General features: G+C 44.3%; 1 protein-coding gene across 7 annotated transcripts in view; it reads left to right on the forward strand.

Annotated features, from left to right (window-relative positions):
• Nucleotides 1–17804, forward strand: part of LOC129827392 (actin-binding LIM protein 3-like) — a 102021-nt gene that overhangs the window by 68125 nt on the left and 16092 nt on the right. The window contains exons 8-16 of one of the 7 annotated variants that reach the window (XM_055888185.1): nucleotides 1532–1590; nucleotides 3135–3206; nucleotides 6165–6188; nucleotides 6966–7095; nucleotides 7615–7725; nucleotides 8064–8114; nucleotides 13833–13949; nucleotides 15458–15531; nucleotides 17058–17226. In XM_055888185.1, coding sequence (XP_055744160.1) covers nucleotides 1532–1590; nucleotides 3135–3206; nucleotides 6165–6188; nucleotides 6966–7095; nucleotides 7615–7725; nucleotides 8064–8114; nucleotides 13833–13949; nucleotides 15458–15531; nucleotides 17058–17226 — 807 coding nt within the window. Of the gene's footprint in view, nucleotides 1–1531; nucleotides 1591–3134; nucleotides 3207–5422; nucleotides 5942–6164; nucleotides 6813–6965; nucleotides 7096–7614; nucleotides 7726–8063; nucleotides 8115–13820; nucleotides 14136–15457; nucleotides 15532–17057; nucleotides 17227–17804 lie in introns of those variants that run through there. The other 6 variants (XM_055888184.1, XM_055888183.1, XM_055888179.1 and 3 more) reach the window with 6 other exon arrangements.

The raw sequence follows: 17804 nt of genomic DNA on the forward strand, positions 1-17804 counted from the left end.
CTGGACTCTCGAGGCGCACAGTAGGCTTGGTGCGTGGTACCGGCACTGGTGGTACTGGGCTGGGGCGGGAAGGTGGCGCCGGATATACCGGACCGTGCAGGCGTACTGGCTCCCTTGAGCACCGAGCCTGTCCAACCTTAGCTGGTTGTATGCTCCCTGTAGCCCGACTAGTGCAGGGAGGTGGAATAACCCGCACTGGGCTGTGTTGGCGAACCGGGGACACCATGCGTAAGGCTGGTGCCATGTATGCCGGCCCGAGGAGACGCACTGGAGACCAGACGCGTTGAGCCGGCTTCATAGCACCTGGCTCAATGCCCAATCTAGCCCTACCAGTGCGGGGAGGAGGAATAACCCGCACCGGGCTAAGCACACGTACAGGAGACACCGTGCGCTCTTCCGCATAACACGGTGTCTGCCCGTACTCCCGCTCTCCACGGTAATCACACACCTCAGGGCGAGTACCGTGTATACTGCGCCAAACCAACATCTCTCTCTCTTCACTCTCCTCCAATATCACCAACAACTCATCAAATGTCTCATAATCTCCCATCCTTTCACTTTCCTCCAATCTGGCCAATAACTCCTCCACATTCTCCGACTCGTACCTCAATTTAGCCAACTGCTCCTTATGGTAAGCACGGGGAACTGGCTCAAGTCTCCCACTTGACCCAGCCACACATAACAAATGTGAAAACCGAGACAGTCCTATCTGGTGCAGAACACAAAGACAGAAGACAACCACCCACAATCCCCAACACAAAACAAGCCTTTTTTGGAACACCATTAGCTTTGTCTTACTGAGATTTACTGTCAGGACCCAGTTCTAACATAATCTGTGCAGAAGATCTAGGTGCTGCTGTAGGCCCTCCTTGGTTTGGGACAGAAGCACCAGGTCATCAGCAAACAGTAGACATTTGACTTCAGATTCTAGTAGGGTGAGGCCGGGTGCTGCAGACAGTTCTAGTGCCTTCGCCAATTTGTTGATATATATGTTGAAGAGAGTGGGGCTTAAGCTGCATCCCTGTCTCACCCCCTGGCCCTGTGGAAAGAAATGTGTGTGTTTTATGACAAGTTTAACCGCACGCACACTTGTTGTTTGTGTACATGGATTTCATAATGTTGTATGTTTTCCCCCAACACTACTTTCCATCAATTTGTATAGCAGACCCTTGTGCCAAATTGAGTCAAATGTTTTTTTTTTATCCACAAAGCAAAGGAAGAGTTTGCCTTTGTTTTGGTTTGCTTGTTTGCCAATTAGGGTATGCAGGGTGAATATGTGGTCTGTCATACGGTAATTTGCTAAAAGCCAATTTGACATTTGCTCAACACATTTTTTTCGCTGAGGAAATGTATGAGTCTGTGCTCTCTCTCTCTCTCTCTCTCTCTCTCTCTCTCTCTCTCTCTCTCTCTTTCTCTCTCTCTCTCTCTCTGTCTCTCTCTCTCTCTCTCTCTCTCTCTCTCTCTCTCTCTCTCTCTCTCTCTCTCTCTCTCTCTCTCTCTCTCTCTCTCTCTCTCTCTCTCTCTCTCTCAGGTGGTGAGGTGTGGCACCCTTTGTGTAAGCAAGCAGCCAGATCAGAGAGAAGACTCAGGGTGAGACAGAAACACATATATCACTTAACTCTACAGAAACACATATATCACTTTACTCTACAGGAACACAGATATCACTCTACTCTACAGAAACACAGATATCACTCTACTTCTACAGAAACACAGATATGACTCTACTCTACAGAAACACAGATATCACTCTACAGAAACACAGATATCACTCTACTCTACAGAAACACAGATATCACTCTACAGAAACACAGATATCACTCTACTTCTACAGAAACACAGATATCACTCTACTCTACAGAAACACAGATATCATTCTACTTTTACAGAAACACAGATATCACTCTACTTCTACAGAATTACAGATATCACTCTACTCTACATAAACACAGATATCACTCTACTCTACAGAAACACAGATATATCTCTTCTCTACAGAAACACATATATCACTCTACTCTACAGAAACACATATATCACTTTACTCTACAGGAACACAGATATCACTCTACTCTACAGAAACACAGATATCACTCTACTTCTCCAGAAACACAGATATGACTCTACTCTACAGAAACACAGATATCACTTTACTCTACAGAAACACAGATATCACTCTACTCTACAGAAACACAGATATCACTCTACTTCTACAGAAACACAGATATGACTCTACTCTACAGAAACACAGATATCACTCTACTCTACAGAAACACAGATATCACTCTACTCTACAGAAACACAGATATCACTCTACTCTACAGAAACACAGATATCACTCTACTCTACAGAAACACAGATATCATTCTACTCTACAGAAACACAGATATCACTCTACTTCTACAGAAACACAGATATCACTCTACCTTTAGATATGTAGTGTTGAAATAATGTTATATGATGTGTAGCTTTATTTTTTGTTTTGTGTGTAATGTAAATGCTTTAATGTGTTTGGACCCCAGGAAGAGTAGCTGCTGCCTTGGCAGAACTAATGGGGATCCATAATAAAACCCAGGGAGAGTAGCTGCTGCCTTGGCAGAACTAATGGGGATCCATAATAAAACCCAGGGAGAGTAGCTGCTGCCTTGGCAGAACTAATGGGTATCCTTAATAAACCCCAGGAAGAGTAGCTGCTGCCTTGGTAGAACGAATGGGGATCCTTAATACATTCCAGGAAGAGTAGCTGCTGCCTTGGCAGGACCTAATGGGGATCCATAATAAACCCCAGGGAGAGTAGCTGCTGCCTCGGCAGGAACTAATGGGGATCCTTAATAAACCCCAGGAAGAGTAGCTGCTGCCTTGGTAGAACGAATGGGGATCCTTAATAAACCCCAGGGAGAGTAGCTGCTGCCTTGGCAGAACTAATGGGGATCCTTAATAAACCCCAGGGAGAGTAGCTGCTGCCTTGTCAGAACTAATGGGGATCCTTAATAAACCCCAGGGAGAGTAGCTGCTGCCTTGTCAGAACTAATGGGGATCCTTAATAAGTACAAAATACAAACTTTCCCCAACGTCATCTGGAATGTTTCTCTTTCTTACACTTCTTCATCTCTTTCTTTTCTTTCTTCCCACAGCACAGACGTCTGTCAGAGACATCCATCTCTCCACCGGGCTCGTCAATTGGCTCTCCCAGTCGTGTCATCTGTGTGAGTAACCAATCACTAGCCAATCTTCCTCTACCTCCACCCAACCTTCAGGGCTCACTAGCTTTGAATATAAAAACCCAATGGACAAATCCATTTTCTCCTGAAGTGTGCACTCGTTCACTATTTCTCACTATCTAAAAAAGTTGGATTGCTGTAAACCTGTAATTTACTATGTAATTTACTATTAAATAAAATGAAATATTTATCCTAATATGAATACTATATGTATTCTTTACCGTGAGATGTAAAGTGGGTAAAGTGACTAGGCATCAGGATATATAATAACAAGGTAATTGGGGTAGATATTTACATTAAGGGGGATAAAGTGGCATCAGGATAGATAATAACAAGGTAATTGGGGTAGATATTTACATTAAGGGGGGTAAAGTGGCATCAGGATAGATAATAACAAGGTAATTGGGGTAGATATTTACATTAAGGGGGATAAAGTGGCATCAGGATAGATAATAACAAGGTAATTGGGGTAGATATTTACATTAAGGGGGGTAAAGTGGCATCAGGATAGATAATAACAAGGTAATTGGGGTAGATATTTACATTAAGGGGGGTAAACTGGCATCAGGATAGATAATAACAAGGTAATTGGGGTAGATATTTACATTAAGGGGGGTAAAGTGGCATCAGGATAGATAATAACAAGGTAATTGGGGTAGATATTTACATTAAGGGGGGTAAAGTGACTAGGCATCAGGAAATATAATAACAGAGTAGCAACAGCATATGTATGATAAGTGTAAAAGTGTGTGTGTGTATGTTTGTGTAAGTGTATGTGTGTTTGTGTTGTCAGTAAGTGTGTGTGTTATGTGTGTATGTGTGTGTGTGTGTGTGTGTGTATGTACAGTATGTGAATGTGTGTGTGTTTTGTGTGAGAGTGTTAGTGTAGTGTGTTTATATAGTGTGTGTATAGTCTATATGAGATAGAGTAAGTGCAGATAGTCCGGGTAACCATTCATTTAACTATTTAGCAGTCTTGTGGTTTCGGGGTAGAAGCTCTCTTGGAGCCTGTTGGTCTGAGTGCCGATGCTCCGGTACCGTTTGCTGGACGGTAGCACAGTGAACAGTCTATGACTTGGGAGTCTTTGGCAATTTTTTAGGGCCTTCCTCTGACACCTCTTAATATAGAGGATCTGGATGGCAGGGAGCTCGGCTCCCGTGATGTACTGGGCAGTCCGCACGACCCTCTGTAGCGCCTTGCGGTCGAGGGTTGTGCATTTACCATACCAAGTGGTAATGAAGCCAGTCAATATGCTCTCGATGGTGCAGCTGTATAACTGTTTGAGGATCTGAGGGCCCATGCCAAATCTTTTCAGCCTCCTGAGGGGGAAGAGGCACGGTCATGCCCTCTTCACGACTGTGCAGGTGTGAGTGGACCATGTTAAATCAGTGAAGGGAAGTGAACAAGTGCACACTGGGAGGAAGGAGAGATAATTGTGACTGTCACTGTGGCCCTGCCCAATACAGATAGGAGACACCTGTTCATACTCCACTCATCACTCACCCCTAAACCCTGACCCTTGACCTCACCTTACACTGCTACCTAGGTCCTCTTGTTATGTCCGTCTGTTATGTTGGAACACAGCCTGTGTGTATGTGACTGTGTGCTCTGTTTGGACTGCTACTAGTCTTTTCTGAACTGTCCTGCATAGTCACTACTGCTGTTGGAAATATTAGATTACACATGCATGCACATAAACACACGTAGAGACAGTGTTTGTTCTCTGAGCTCTGGCCTCGTAATCCATGACCTTTCTGCTCAGGGTGATGGATGATTGCAAAACACAGAGTAAGCTCTCTATCTCTCTCTCTCTATCTCTCTCGCTCTCTCTCACTGCTTTGTGGAGCTGGAGGTCATCTCAGGGAGTTGTCAGACCCTGCAGTACATATTCAGCAGTCAGTCACATGTTCACTGTACAGTGTGTGTTGTGTCAGTGTATGGCTGTACTGTCAGCATGCTTTACAGTCTGTAGAACACTATCCATGTCATTGGGTTTTCATGTGTAAATGTCTTTCATGTATCTGTGTGTGTGTGGTTGTTTCTTTGTGTGTGTGTGTGTGTGTGTGTGTGTGTGTGTGTGTGTGTGTGTGTGTGTGTGTGTGTGTGTGTGTGTGTGTGTGTGTGTGTGTGTGTGTGTGTGTGTGTGTGTGTGTGTGTGTGTGTGTGTGTGTGTGTGTGTGTGTGTCATGTCCTGTCCCAGGCCAGGGTGGAGAATGTGATGCCAGGCTATAAGGACTTGGCCGCACTGCCTAAGCTCAAGGCCATATATGAGGTCCAGCCACCTGACCTCATATCATCCTACCAGCCACAGAATCATCCTACCATATCATCCTACCAGCAACAGCATCATTCTACCATATCATCCTACCAGCAACAGCATCGTCCTACCATATCATCCTACCAGCCACAGCATCATCCTACCATATCATCCTACCAGCCACAGAATCATCCTACCATATCATCCTACCAGCAACAGCATCATTCTACCATATCATCCTACCAGCAACAGCATCATCCTACCATATCATCCTACCAGCCACAGCATCATCCTACCATATCATCCTACCAGCCACAGCATCATCCTACCATATCATCTTACCAGCCACAGCATCATCCTACCATATCATCCTACCAGCCACAGAATCATCCTACCATATCATCCTCCCAGCCCTACCCCAGATACTCCTCAGATGACATAGAGGCCTTCAGCTATGGAGAGGTATTACGTGCTTTGAAGCTATCAGGAAATACACCTATGTTATTTTCCTATACATTTTCTCTAAATTCACTGACAGTTCAACAAGAGAAATAAATACTGTATATTTCTAAAATTGATGTCAATGTAGACTGAACTGAATCCATTTCCACGGTTGAGATAATGGTCCATTATGCTTCAGACAATGGCTTCTGCCTTATTTCTTTCTCATGTATTTCTTTTACAGTCACTTGGGACTCTCTATTCTCAGGTTAGTAACCGTGTTGTTTTACAGTCACCTGGGACTCTCTATTCTCAGGTTAGTAAACGTGTTGTTTTTCAGTCACTTGGGACTCTCTATTCTCAGGTTAGTAACCGTGTTGTTTTGGAGTCACTTGGGACTCTCTATTCTCAGGTTAGTAACCGTGTTGTTTTACAGTCACTTGGGACTCTCTATTCTCAGGTTAGTAACCGTGTTGTTTTACGGTCACCTGGGACTCTCTATTCTCAGGTTAGTAACCGTGTTGTTTTACAGTCACTTGGGACTCTCTATTCTCAGGTTAGTAACCGTGTTGTTTTGGAGTCACTTGGGACTCTCTATTCTCAGGTTAGTAACCGTGTTGTTTTACAGTCACTTGGGACTCTCTATTCTCAGGTTAGTAACCGTGTTGTTTTACAGTCACCTGGGACTCTCTATTCTCAGGTTAGTAACCGTGTTGTTTTACAGTCACTTGGGACTCTCTATTCTCAGGTTAGTAACCGTGTTGTTTTACAGTCACTTGGGACTCTCTATTCTCAGGTTAGTAACCGTGTTGTTTTACAGTCACTTGGGACTCTCTATTCTCAGGTTGGTAACCGTGTTGTTTTGGAGTCACTTGGGACTCTCTATTCTCAGGTTAGTAACCTTGTTTCCAACAGAAAGAAGAAGAATTTCTGTGATCAGTTGCCTTTGGATAAGTGGATAGTTATGAACTCCCTGTATATCTCCCTCTCTTTTCCCTTTCCCATCACTCTATCTCTGTCTCTCTTTCTCCCTCCCTCCCTCTAGAAGCTGTATGACAGTGTAGACATGAAACAGAGACAGGGTTCCAGCCCCAGCTACATGGACTCTCCCTCCTTCAGCCGTCAAGCCATGTCTCCCATCACGCCTTGCTCACCGCAGCACTATGGACACCCCGGTGAGTCACACACACACGCACTCACTCACTCAATCAACCAATCAATCAACCTTTCAATCAATTAAATCGTATTTGTGTAGCGTGTTTTACAAATGCATTAAAGAGCAAGAGGGTCTAGCCTCAGGTTGCTCTTAAGCACTCTGGAATTCATCTGTCTCTAAAAGTGCTGTACAAATACATTCCTCCTCTTCCTGTCAATCTCATTCAATTTCTGGCCACTGACCGTAAAAGCAGTGGATAGATCTTCCACCGTATCACTTACAGCAGTCAGTTCATTTAAAAGCAGTGATCAGAAGGGGAAGGAGACTTATAACATTCCTTCTAGCTTCCTGTGCTCAGATAGTGCAGTATGCCTTTCCTCAATGCTGTTGAAATGCATACTGCACCTAATTGGCTCAGGTGATTGCCTGGCAGACACTGTTGATCACATTTTCCTTTGGTTATGATTGGTTGGGAGGGACTGGAGGGCAGGACAAAGGATTTCTTCATGCTCATGTTTCCTTTGCTGTGATTGGCTAGTGCTGGCTGCAGGCTCTGAGAGTGGCAGGAGCTCGCCCTATTACGGCTCGCTGGAGGGACGGCCTAGTTCTTCTACCACAAACCACGCCCCCAAGCATTTCCATGTACCAGGTAGGAATACACTTCAACTGTGTTCCAAATAGCCCCCTATTCTTTATAGTGGTGTCATTTGGGACGCGCCCTTCTCTTCATCTCCTCATCTTTCCATCTTCTCTTCTCCACTTCTGCTCCTCCTCGATTTTTATATTTCCTCACTCTCTTGTTATCAGCTACGGTAGCTATGATACGGTACAGCACTTCCCTTTGTACTTCTTTCTTTACCTCATTCTACCCCTCCCTCCCTCACTCCTCCCTCACTCCGCCCTCCCTCACTCCTCCATGTTTCACATCACTCTTCTCCCTTCTCTTGTTCTCTCTTTCTCCCTCTCTCCTTCTCTCTCTTTCCCCAGCCTCAGTCGAACCCAACATCTACCACAAACCTCCCATCTATAAGAGAACGGGTACAGTGGTTTAGCCCGCCTTATCCTGGTCGTTGTCCTATCAGTGGTCGTTGTCCTAACCGTTTTGTTTTTCAGTCACCTGGTCGTTGTCTTATCCTGATCGTTGTCCTAACCACAATAAGCACAGCCATTTTTCCAGCAAAAGATAGCAGTCACAAAAAGCACATATAGAGATAAAATGAATCACTAACCTTTGATGATCTTCAACAGATGACACTCATAGGACTTAATGTTACACAATACATGTATGTTTTGTTTGATAAAGTTCATATTTATATAACACATCGTTTAACCTGTCTAGGATGAGGGTGCCGCTAGCGGCACTCCCCCCCCACCCCCACTGAAAAACCAGTGCCGCGAAATTAAAAAAAAATATATTTTTAAAATATTTAACTTTCACACATTAAAGTCCAATACAGCTAATGAAAGACACAGATCTTGTGAATCCAGCCAACATGTCCGATTTTTAAAATGTTTTACAGGGAAGACACAATATGTAAAGATGTACATCTATTAACTAAAAACACATTAGCATAATCCACCATCTTTTATTTGTCCACCAACACCAGTAGCTATCACCAATTCGGCTAAACTAAGATATTTATAGCCCCTAACCAAGAAAAAAACTCATCAGATGACAGTCTGATAACATATTTATGGTATGGGATAGGTTTTGTTAGAAAAATGTGCATATTTCAGGTAGATGGCATAGGTTACAATTGCACCCACCGTCACAAATGGACTAGAATAACTACATAGAGCAACGTGTTTACCTACTTACTAATCATCAAACATTTCGTAAAAATACACAGCATACACTAATCGAAAGACACAGATCCTGTGAATACAGACAATATTTCAGATTTTCTAAGTGTCTTACAGCGAAAACACAATAAATCGTTATATTAGCATAGCACATAGCACATAGCAGCCCAGCATTGATTCTAGCCAAAGTGAGCGATAACGTCAACATCGCCAAAATGTATTAATTTTTTCACTAACCTTCTCAGAATTCTTCAGATGACACTCCTGTAACATCATATTACACAATCCATATAGAGTTTGATCGAAAATGTGCATATTTAGCCACCAAAATCATGGTTAGACAATGTGAAATGTAGCCCAGCTGGTGAGAAAATGTCCGTGCGCCATATTAGACAGTGATCTACTCTTATACATAAATACTCATAAACGTGACAAAAAAATATAGGGTGGACAGGGATTGATAGACAATTTAATTCTTAATACAATCGCGGAATTACATTTTTTAAATTATCCTTACTTTTCAATACAGTTTGCGCCAAGCGAAGCTACGTCAAAAAACATGGCGTCCTAAGCCACTAACATTTTTCGACAGAAACACGATTTATCATAATAAAAATGTCCTACTTTGAGCTGTTCTTCCATCAGTATCTTGGGCAAAGGATCCTTTCTTGGGTCTAATCGTCTTTTGGTGGAAAGCTGTCCTCTTGCCATGTGGAAATGCCAACTGCGTTCGGGATGAACTGGAAGCGTGCCCAGCAATTCACAGCGTTTCAGAAATAAATGTCCCAAAATCGCACTAAACGGATATAAATTGCTATAAAACGCTTTAAATTAACTACCTTATGATGTTTTTAACTCCCATAACGAGTAGAAACATGACCAGAGTAATATTGCTCCCTCCACTAATGCTTGGAACAAGTGCGGGTCGATGTCCTCCAGGCGCATTACGCAGCAAGAAAAGAGTTCCTAGCTACAGGGTTTTTTAATTTATAGTGCCTGTGAACGCGCAATCGACCCCATTCAAATCGTCATCACGTAAAGGCATCCAGGGGAAGACGTAAGCAGTGTCCGTATACTCATAGCAATAACTGTGACCTTTTAACTGACTCCAGATCAGGGGCCAACATTTCTGAAATCTGACTCCATGTCAGGGAAATTGCTGTAGAATGGGTTCTGTTCCACTTAGAGACAAAATTTCAACTCCTATAGAAACTATAGACTGTTTTCTATCCAATAATAATAATAATATGCATATTGTACGATCAAGAATTTTGTGGGAAGCCGTTTCAAAAATTACACGATTAGCATAAATAGTGACAACAGCGCCCCCATCCTCAACAGGTTAAACAGAAATACTCATCATAAGTCGCTCTGGATAAGAGCGTCTGCTAAATGACTTAAATGTAAATGTAAATGTAAATGTAGATGATAAAACAAGTTATGCACATGGAATTATAGATATACCTCTCCTTAATGCAACCGCTGTGTCAGATTTCAAAAAAACTTTACGGAAAAAGCAAACCATGCAATAATCTGAGACGGAGCTCAGAACAATAGTCAAATTAGCCGCCATATTGGAGTCAACAGAAACCAGAAATTACATGATAAATATTCCCTTACCTTTGATGATCTTCATCAGAATGCACTCCCAGGAATCCCAGGTCCACAATAAATGCTTGATTTGTTCGATAATGTCCGTTATTTATGTCCAATTAGCTACTTTGGTTAGCGTGTTTGGTAAACAATTCCAAAGTCACGAAGAACGTTCACTAAAACCTGACGAAATGTCCAAAAGTTCCGTAACAGTCAGTAGGCACATGTCAAACGATGTATTGAATCAATCTTTAGAATCTTGTTAAAATATATCTTGAATAACTTTTCAATCGGAGAATTACGTTGACTTGTAATGAGCGATAGAACGGAGCTCCCTCTTATGTGAAGGCGCATGGTGAAAGAACGGTCACCTCATGGCAGTGGTGACTCATTACTGTCTCCTTCGGCCCCCCCTCCCCTTCTCAGCCAACAGTCCAATCAGAGTATAAAGACTGCTATCCCCTCCCCTTCTCAGCCAACAGTCCAATCAGTATATAAAGACTGCTATCCCCCCCCTTCTCAGCCAACAGTCCAATCAGAGTATAAAGACTGCTATCCCCTCCCCTTCTCAGCCAACAGTCCAATCAGAGTATAAAGACTGCTATCCCCTCCCCTTCTCAGCCAACAGTCCAATCAGAGTATAAAGACTACTATCCCCTCCGCGTCTCAGCCAACAGTCCAATCAGAGTATAAAGACTGCTATCCCCTCCCCTTCTCAGCCAACAGTCCAATCATTGCTCTTTATAAAATATTATTTATTTGGATGAGATAAAAAAAGCCTTAAACATCCTTCTCAAATGAAGGAGACAGTAGATCTTACCGGTCGACCTGCATGCCATGTCATTGTGTGTGTGTGTGCGTGTGCGCGTGCATGTGTGTGCGTGTGTGTGTGTATTATCGTGGTGTGTGTGTGTGTGTGTGTGTGTGTGTGTGTGCGTGCGTGTGTGTGTGTATGCGTGCGTGTATTATCGTGGTGTGTGTGTTTATTATCGTGGTGTGTGTGTTTATTATCGTGGTGTGTGGGTGTGTGTGTGTGTATTATCGTGGTGTGTGTGTTTATTATCGTGGTGTGTGGGTGTGTGTTTATTATCGTGGTGTGTGGGTGTGTGTGTGTGTATTATCGTGGTGTGTGTGTTTATTATCGTGGTGTGTGGGTGTGTGTGTGTGTATTATCGTGGTGTGTCTGTTTGTGTTATCGTGGTGTGAGTGTGGTTCATTGCTACTCTGTAAACGTTCCTCTTGGGATGCCAATAATGTCTCCCTTTTCTGTTTATTGTTTCTGATCACTTTAATTCACTTCCCTCCTTCACTCTGCTTCACTTTTCCCTGATGAACTAACTCACCTCTGTAAGTACCTCCGTCCTTCACTGTCTGTCTGCCTGTCTGTTTGTCTGTATGCCTGTCTATCAGTCTGGCATTACACTGCATGTTGATCCCATTGACTCTCATTTACTGGGTATTACCTCTCAATAGCATCAATACCCTCCCCAGACCCTAACCTGAGCTCATACAACAGGCTCCCCAGACCCTAACCTGAGCTCATACAACAGGCTCCCCAGACCCTAACCTGAGCTCATACAACAGGCTAACAGGCCTCTGTCTCAGCTGTACACCTGGGTTTAGTCTCTTTCTGTGTGGGTAAGAGCCGATCACTCCCTGTGTCTACTCACCTGTCTGTCTGTACCAGCTGACTGTCTACTCACCTGTCTATCTGTACCAGCTGACTATCTACTGACCTGTCTATCTGTACCAGCTGACTATCTACTGACCTGTCTGTCTGTACCAGCTGACTATCTACTCACCTGTCTGTCTGTACCAGCTGACTATCTACTGACCTGGCTATCTATACCAGCTGACTATCTACTCACCTGGCTATCTATACCAGCTGACTATCTACTCACCTGTCTGTCTATACCAGCTGACTATCTACTCACCTGTCTGTCTATACCAGCTGACTATCTACTCACCTGTCTGTCTATACCAGCTGACTATCTACTCACCTGTCTGTCTATACCAGCTGACTATCTACTCACCTGTCTGTCTGTACCAGCTGACTATCTACTCACCTGTCTGTCTATACCAGCTGACTATCTACTCACCTGTCTGTCTATACCAGCTGACTATCTACTCACCTGTCTGTCTGTACCAGCTGACTATCTACTTACCTGTCTGTCTGTACCCGCTGACTATCTACTCACCTGTCTGTCTGTACCAGCTGACTATCTACTCACCTGTCTGTCTGTACCAGCTGATTATCTACTGACCTGTCTATCTGTACCAGCTGACTATCTACTCACCTGTCTGTCTGTACCAGCTGACTATCTACTGACCTGTCTGTCTGTACCAGCTGACTATCTACTGACCTGTCTGTCTGTACCAGCTGACTATCTACTCACCTGGCTATCTATACCAGCTGACTATCTACTCACCTGTCTGTCTATACCAGCTGACTATCTACTCACCTGTCTGCCTGTACCAGCTGACTATCTACTCACCTGTCTGTCTATACCAGCTGACTATCTACTCACCTGTCTGTCTATACCAGCTGACTATCTACTCACCTGTCTGTCTATACCAGCTGACTATCTACTCACCTGTCTGTCTGTACCAGCTGACTATCTACTCACCTGTCTGTCTGTACCCGCTGACTATCTACTCACCTGTCTGTCTGTACCAGCTGACTATCTACTCACCTGTCTGTCTGTACCAGCTGATTATCTACTGACCTGTCTGTCTGTACCAGCTGACTATCTACTGACCTGTCTGTCTGTACCAGCTGACTATCTACTCACCTGTCTGTCTGTACCAGCTGACTATCTACTGACCTGTCTATCTGTACCAGCTGACTATCTACTCACCTGTCTGTCTGTACCAGCTGACTATCTACTCACCTGTCTATCTGTACCAGCTGACTATCTACTCACCTGTCTGTCTGTACCAGCTGACTATCTACTCACCTGTCTGTCTGTACCAGCTGACTATCTACACACCTGTCTGTCTGTACCAGCTGACTATCTACTGACCTGTCTGTCTGTACCAGCTGACTATCTACTGACCTGTCTGTCTGCACCAGCTGACTGTCTCTCTGAGATAAATCTTTGGACTGGGACTGAAACAAATCATGTAGAATATACCTTCTATAACACTTCCTGTACTCTCTTTCCCAGTACAGTATCTTCCTCTGTATGACCTTTGGGTCACTGTTGGATCACTGTGTCTCAAATGGTACCTTACTCCCATACCATAGGGACCATTCTATGACCACTATATAGGGATTAGGGGCTTATTTTGAACGCACACTACCTCTAAACTGTTTCTTGTGTTAACAGTCCACTCATCTCTCCACAGACAATCTCCCAGCCACCAAAAGCAGGACTAGCGAAGATCTAATCACCTCCTCCAGACTGTCTACCTACTCTCCAGAACCCTACACACAGTCAGAGTCTGACACCTACCCCTATCCCAGATCCCCTAAAGGTATACCCTACACCTTACACCCTACTCTCCAGAACCCTACACACAGTCAGTCTGACTCCTACCCCTATCCCAGATCCCCTAAAGGTATACCCTACACCCTACACCTTACACCCTACTCTCCAGAACCCTACACACAGTCAGTCTGACTCCTACCCCTATCCCAGATCCCCTAAAGGTATACCCTACACCCTACACCCTACACCCTACACTCCAGAACCCTACACACAGTCAGTCTGACTCCTACCCCTATCCCAGATCCCCTAGAGGTATACCCTACACCCTACACCCTACACCCTACACTCCAGAACCCTACACACAGTCAGTCTGACTCCTACCCCTATCCCAGATCCCCTAGAGGTATACCCTACACCCTACACCCTACACCCTACACTCCAGAACCCTACACACAGTCAGTCTGACTCCTACCCCTATCCCAGATCCCCTAAAGGTATACCCTACACCCTACACCCTACACCCTACACTCCAGAACCCTACACACAGTCAGTCTGACTCCTACCCCTATCCCAGATCCCCTAGAGGTATACCCTACACCCTACACCCTACACCCTACTCTCCAGAACCCTACACACAGTCAGAGTCTGACACCTACCCCTATCCCAGATCCCCTAAAGGTATACCCTACACCCTACACCCTACTCTCCAGAACCCTACACACAGTCAGTCTGACTCCTACCCCTATCCCAGATCCCCTAAAGGTATACCCTACACCCTACACCCTACACCCTACTCTCCAGAACCCTACACACAGTCAGAGTCTGACACCTACCCCTATCCCAGATCCCCTAAAGGTATACCCTACACCCTACACCCTACACCCTACACTCCAGAACCCTACACACAGTCAGAGTCTGACACCTACCCCTATCCCAGATCCCCTAAAGGTATACCCTACACCCTACACCCTACTCTCCAGAACCCTACACACAGTCAGTCTGACTCCTACCCCTATCCCAGATCCCCTAAAGGTATACCCTACACCCTACACCCTACACCCTACTCTCCAGAACCCTACACACAGTCAGAGTCTGACACCTACCCCTATCCCAGATCCCCTAAAGGTATACCCTACACCTTACACCCTACTCTCTCTCCACCGATTTTTTTTTACTAACAAAATAAGGCTTGCTAGCTGCTAGCCATGTGAAAGGAATCTCTCATCTTCAGTCCTTGGTTTTGAATTTGACGGGAGAGGCGTGGTGGGTCGTCTTGTGCTGAACTAATAATCAGGATTGACGTACCTTGGGAACTACAACATTGCAGTGAATACCAATGACATTTCTAACCATACTACTAACAGTTGTTTTTTATGTTACCATCGGTTACTATATCTCAGTCTTCAAAGAGTAAGCCATTTCTAAGGATATCTCTCAATCTCTCTCTCTCTCTTTCATTGTTTCTCTCTCTTTCTCTCTGTCTCCCCCCCCTCTCTCTCTCTCTCTCTCTCTCTCTCTCTCTCTCTATCTTTCTTTCTCTCTCTCTCTCCCCAGTTCTCTGTGCTCCTAGAAGAAGGTACTCTACAGGAGGAGATGAAGAGAGCTGGAGTCACAGCAGTCTTCAAAGAGTGAGATTCTCTCTCCCCCTCTATCCCTCTCCCCCACCTCCCCTTTCTCCCCCCTTGCCATACAACTCTCCTTCCGTGGCCTCCAACTGCTCTTAAATACAAGTAAAACCAAATGCATGCTCTTCAACCGATCGCTGCCTGCTCCTGACCGCCTGTCCAACATCACTACTTTGGACGGCTCTGACTTAGAATATGTGGACAACTACAAATACCTAGGTGTCTGGTTAGACTGTAAACTCTCCTTCCAGACCCACATCAAACATCTCCAATCCAAAGTCAAATCTAGAATTGGCTTCCTATTCCGCAACAAAGCATCCTTTACTCATGCTGCCAAACATACCCTTGTAAAACTGACCATCCTACCAATCCTCGACTTCGGTGATGTCATTTACAAAATAGCCTCCAAAACCCTACTCAATAAATTGGATGCAGTCTATCACAGTGCCATCCGTTTTGTCACCAAATCCCCATATACTACCCACCACTGCGACCTGTACACTCTCGTTGGCTGGCCCTCGCTTCATACTCGTCGCCAAACCCATTGGTTCCAGGTCATCTACAAGACCCTGCTAGGTAAAGTCCCCCCTTATCTCAGCTCGCTGGTCACCATAGCAGCACCTACCCGTAGCACGCGCTCCAGCAGGTATATCTCTCTAGTCACCCCCAAAACCAATTCTTCCTTTGGACGCCTCTCCTTCCAGTTCTCTGCTGCCAATGACTGGAACGAACTACAAAAATCTCTGAAACTGGAAACACCTATCTCCCTCACTAGCTTTAAGCACCAGCTGTCAGAGCAGCTCATAGATTACTGCACCTGTACATAACCCATCTACAATTTAGCCCAAACAACTACCTCTTTACCTACTGTATTTATTTATTAATTTATTTTGCTCCTTTGCACCCCATTATTTCTGTCTCTACTTTGCACTTTCTTCCAATGCAAACCAACCATTCCAGTGTTTTTTTTAGTTTTTATTTTACTTGCTGTGTTGTACTCACTCCATGGCCTTTTTATATTTTTATTTATTTATACATATATCTGTTTGCCTTCACCTCCCTTATCTCACCTCACTTGCTCACATTGTATATAGACTTATTTTTTTATTTTTTTTTTCACTGTATTATTGACTATATGTTTGTTTTTACTCCATGTGTAACTATGTGTTGTTGTATGTGTCGAACTGCTTTGCTTTATCTTGGCCAGGTCGCAATTGTAAATGAGAACGTGTTCTCAATTTGCCTACCTGGTTAAATAAAGGTTAAATAAAATAAAAAATAAAATTCTCTCATTATTCCATATTTACTCTGCTCACAAATTTGTGGGAGATTTGTGGGATAATGTTTTTTATTTATTCTCTTCAACTTTCTCTCTCTCCTTCTCACTCTCTCTATCTCCCCTCTCCCCCATCCCCTCTCTCTACCCCTACTTTCTCTCTCTCTCTCTCTCTGTCTCTTGCTGTCTCTGTCTCTCTCTCGACTCTCTCTCTCTTTCTCTCTCTCTCTCTCTCTCTGTCTCTCTCTCTCAGATCCAGAGTGGTATAGGGAGGATGATCCTAAAGGAGGAGATGAAAGCTAGATCTGGTTGCTATGACAACGACCCTTGGGGCAGCACTCGGAACTCCCGCAGCGGCAGCAAGGAGACTCTCACCAGTGCCAGCTACAACAGCACCGGCTACAACAATACTGTTAATGGCTGTACGTCTGTGTGTGTGCGAGTGTGTGTGCGCGTGTGTGTGTCACCCCAGATCCTTTATGAGCTTCAATATCTACTACCAATCATAAATGCAGGGGGTTGGGAAGATAGAGGGATGGAGAGATGGATGCAGGGGTGGAGGAATGAGTGATTGGGAGGAAGGAGGTCAAGGTAGCTGGGAGGCCTGAGGTTATTTGTATTTGTATTTATTATGGATCCCCATTAGCTGCTGCCAAAGCAGCAGCTACTCTTCCTGGGGTCCAGCAAAATTAAGGCAGTTTATACAATTTTAAAAACATTACAATAATTTCACTACACACTATGTGTTTGTGTGTGTGTGTGTGTGTGTGTGTGTGTGTGTGTGTGTGTGTGTGTGTGTGTGTGTGTGTGTGTGTGTGTGTGTGTGTGTGTGTGTGTGTGTGTGTGTGTGTGTGTGTGTGTGTGTGCCTCTGTTTGTGTTGCTTCACAGTCCCCGCTGTTCCATAAGGTGTATTTTTATCTGTTTTTTTAATCTAATTTTACTGCTTGAGTCAGTTACTTGATGTGAAATAGAGTTCCATGTAGTCATGGCTCTATGTAG

The sequence above is a fragment of the Salvelinus fontinalis genome, chromosome 29 (genome assembly GCF_029448725.1).
Source record: "Salvelinus fontinalis isolate EN_2023a chromosome 29, ASM2944872v1, whole genome shotgun sequence".
NCBI classification, from domain to species: Eukaryota; Metazoa; Chordata; class Actinopteri; order Salmoniformes; family Salmonidae; genus Salvelinus; species Salvelinus fontinalis.